Genomic DNA, 4,186 nt, shown 5'->3' with positions numbered 1-4,186 from the left:
TTCCCGCCCAGCCGCGGGGAGGGCGGGGCTTGCCTGGGGTCGCGCAGGCGTGGGGCGGGGCCAGATGGTGGATCGGCGCACTGGCGGTGCGGGTGCCTCGCGCCCCGGCACGTCCTCTCGCGAGCTCGCCGGCGCGAGGCCTGCGGCGCCTACCGCCGCCGGCTTTGCCCTTTCGGCGGAAGTGCCCGCGCTCCCTCACCCGCCCGTCGGGCACCCACATTTTTGTCATTGGAGCCGGGAGTGGCGTCAGTTAGAGCTGGAGCTTTGGGTTAGAACCGCTTGTATCTGTGACCTTGGCTCCCCGTGGCCACTTGTCTTCTCTGTAAAAGGGGATAGGAATGCCAGCCTTCCGGAGTTGTCTTGAGAATTGTTACGTAAAGCACTGTGTACTGGCCCCGGCACGTCATCAGTGCCAAGTAAATAGCACCAATAGGATTTAAAAGAGGACAGTTTGCTTCAATAGGAGCCGTGTGGGTTTGGAGCCAGATTAGGCTTGACATTGACTACATAACCTGGCCAATTTAACCTACTTTATAACTTGTAAAATTAGGATAATTATCCCACCTCAGTGGAATACCAGCATAGCTAAATGGGGTGGTGTATGCGAAAGAGCTTGGAACAGAATCTGGAACTGGTAGCTCAGTAAACATTGGTCCCCTTCTCACTACCCCAGTTTACCTAGAACCCCGTTATTTCCTCCTGTTTGTATTTATTTTTTAAAAAATATTTTGCAACTGTAATTCATGAACTGATTCAAGCGATATACAATGAAAAGTCTTCCCATCCCTCCTCTGGTTGCCTTGTTTCCCTCTCCAGAGATAATCCAGATGGTCAGTTTCTTAAATGTGCGTTGGGGCATTTTACACACATAAGCCAAATGGTGTTGTACAGATAGTTCTGCACTTCATATGTCTTGAAAATCACGCCGTAAGAGAACAAAAGGAGCTTCTCCAGGACTATTTTTATGGTTCATGGTATTTGTACACAGTAACTTATTAATCAGTGCCCGAGTGAAGGGCACTGAGATAACATTTTGTTATGACGGTTGCAGTATAACTTGGTATATACATATATGTAGAATCTTTTCCTAGAAGTATTCAAAGGGTGTGAGGAAATGTAGTTTCGATAGCTATTGCTCAATTCTTCATCTCCTTATCAACACTGTTATCAAACTTTATGATCTTTGTCAACCTGATAACTGAAAAATGGTAGCTTGGGTAGTGTAAATTGAAATCTTATTTTGAGTGGAGTAAGTCTTATTTCATGTTTTAGAGAAACATATTTACTTTATCTTTTGACCATTTTTCTTATTTTTTTCCATAGGAGCTCACAATATAATAGAGAAATCAGGTCTTTGTCAAATGAGTTGCAAATATTTTTTCCCTAGCCTGTTGACTTCTTGCCTAGTGTTATTTTGTCGTGCAAAAACATGGGATCAAACTTATCCATTTATTTTCCTTTGATTCTGAATTTTGTGCTGTAGTTTGAAAGGCCTTCCTTACTCTGAGTTTTAAATTTTTAATTTTTTAACCGCCTTCCATGGTTTATTCTGTTACTTTTTAATATACATGTGTATATATATATATATATATATATATATATATATTAGTGATTTTTTACAGAGAGGAAGAGAGAGGGATAGAGAGTTAGAAACATCAATGAGAGCTGAAACTGGTTTGGCTCAGTGGATAGAGTGTTGGCCTGTGGACTGAAGGGTGCCGGGTTCGATTCCAGTCAAGGGCAAGTACCTTGGTTGTGGGCACGTCCCCCATAGGGGGTGTGCAGGAGGCAGCTGATCAATGTTTCTCTCATGTTTCTAACTCTCTATCCCTCTCCCTTCCTTTCTGTAAAAAAATCAATAATAAAAAAAAAAGAACTAACCTTGGTTGCCATGTAATCTGCTCAGCCTATTGTAAAATGGGAAACAGCCCCGCACGGGAAAGGCCTGTCTTCAAAATCTGTCCTCCTCTGGAGTTCCCCAACTCCAGGAGAGGCTCCTGTAACCAGCAAAGCGCCAGAATTCAACCTTCAAACAGTACCTTCTGTCTGTCCTTTTGATTTTTCCTTCTATATATTCACGAATCTATCCATGTGTCTCCACTTCCATTCAGTAAGCTAGTTCACACACCAAGGCTTTTTAATATGTTCTGAAATGCTGCGCCCTCTGTCTGGAATATGGCCTGGCTTATTCAGGCCTCAGGCTTTCCCTGCCCACCTTATCCCAAGAACAGCCCTCTTCCCCAGGCGCCCCCCCCCCCCCCCCAATAAGATATCACTTTTTTTCTCCACAGCATTTATCATACTCTAATTACTTTTATTCGCTTGTTCACTTTCTCCTCTACTAGGATGTAAGCTCTGTCAGGCTGGTGTGGCTTACTGGTTGAGTGCCAGAGTTTGATTATTGATCAGGGCTCATGCCTGGTTGCAGGCTCAATCCTCAGTATGGGCATGTAGGAGGCAGTCGGTTAATTACTCTCTCATTGTTGTTTCTATCTCTCTCTCACAGATATATATATATAGATATATAGATATATATATATGATTGTAAGTTCCCTGGTATCAGGAGCTATGTTTTTGTATCTCCTGCTTTATCTCTAGCACCTACAACAGGGTTTTTATTTTTTGTTTTTTTGTTTTTTTTCACATAATGGGTGTTCAGAATGAATATTTACTGAATGGTTATCCGTGTGTGTGTGTGTGTGTGTGTGTGTGTGTGTGTGTGTGTGTGTTTGCGCATGCGTGGAGGGAGGGGCGCCTGTACTTGGGATAAGGTGGGCAAGGAAAGTCGGAAGCCTGAATAAAGAGCCAGGCCATTATTGGTGTGTGAACCACCTTAATAAGTGGGAGTGGAGAGACCTGAATAGATTCATGAATGATCTGGACTAGTGGTCACCAACCTTTCGGACCACAGGGGTCTGTGGACCACCGGTTGGCGACTGCTGCTCCAAAGGTTTCCTTATTTCGGACCTCGTGGACCACCAGTGGGCGGATTCTTGACTACTTCATTGACCGCCTGATTCTCCTCCTGCTCCCTCTCCTCCCCCCATGCCTCCCCATGAGACATAGACTCAGAGAAATTTGAATTCTTCTGATCGAAATATTAATTATCATTGAACAAAATCAAGGAATTCTGAGGAAAGAGGGAGGTCAAGGCCCTCCTATCAGTACTGACTGATACGGTGACCAGACAGGGCCAGAGGACCTGGTGTCTGCTGTCTGCTGTGACCTTGAGCAACTCACCTCACCTCTCTCAGCATCCTCCTCTCTGTAAAGTGGCGACATTAACATCTCCATGATAGAGGGGAGTGTAAAAATCAAATGAAGCACTTCAACTTGCTTGTACACTGCAGAGGGCCAGGGTCATAGGGGAAACTTTCTTCCCTTTCGGGGGTGGCAGGGTCTCCTCCCCACTTACCTTCCCAGCAGTTTCCTGCCATCGGATGAAGGCAGATACTTGGCCAGGATCGAGTCTCTCTTTTCTACCATCTCCAGCTGCTCTGGCTGAGCCCAGTGTCCTACCCAGGACGTGGCACTTGCCAATGAGCGTGTGGCTGGTGGGTACTGCTGACACCTTCCAGGCACAGGGATAGGGACACGTGGCATACACAGGTGGATGCAAAAACCTTTTTCTTCTGGGCCTCAGTCTTTCCCTGAGGAAAGCAGGCTTAATTATCTCATCTCCCAAGACACAAGGCTGTCATCAACTTTACAGCAGCGGCTGTCGATGGTCACGGGGCCGATGCTCCCGGAAACCACCACAGAGAACGGAGTCACCGGGCCTCGGGGCTTCAGGTGTGCCCACGCTCTGGTTTAGGAGCTAGGGCCGGTCTGTCTTCTTTGTCTCCTGGAGCCAAAGTTCCTCCTTCAGATTAAAAATGGTATTGTTGACGTGGTGAGCCAGAAGAGCTGTCCCAACTCCACAGAGATTATTCAGCCTGAAAATTAATAACGACTTCCTGCTCTTGCAAAGTATGGGAGAAATGACCCAGTTAAAGTCAGATTTTTTCCAGTAGGACATGATCTCACTCATCTAGGGGAAATGGTGAACAACACAGACTGATGAACAAGAACAGACCCAGAGATAAGGAGCCATGGGTCAGACTGTTGGACCTCAAAGGGAGGGTGGGGATAAGGGGGAGAGATCAACCAAAGGACTTATGTGCACACATATGAGCCTAACCAGTGG

At 46.0% G+C, this 4,186-nt stretch overlaps 1 protein-coding gene across 1 annotated transcript in view; it reads right to left on the bottom strand.

The window, feature by feature from the left end:
• Window positions 1-2,646: 2,646 nt before the first annotated feature.
• Window positions 2,647-4,186, bottom strand: part of MECR (mitochondrial trans-2-enoyl-CoA reductase) — a 43,702-nt gene continuing 42,162 nt past the window's right edge. The window contains exon 10 of the mRNA XM_084875044.1: window positions 2,647-3,862. Coding sequence (XP_084731170.1) covers window positions 3,789-3,862 — 74 coding nt within the window. The 3' untranslated portion in view covers window positions 2,647-3,788. The remainder of the gene's footprint in view (window positions 3,863-4,186) is intronic.

This window comes from Pipistrellus hanaki, assembly GCF_964339955.1.
Source record: "Pipistrellus hanaki genome assembly, chromosome: 2".
NCBI lineage: Eukaryota > Metazoa > Chordata > Mammalia > Chiroptera > Vespertilionidae > Pipistrellus > Pipistrellus hanaki.
Note: the sequence above shows the minus strand (reverse complement) of the source record. Positions and strands in the feature narration are given on the sequence as shown.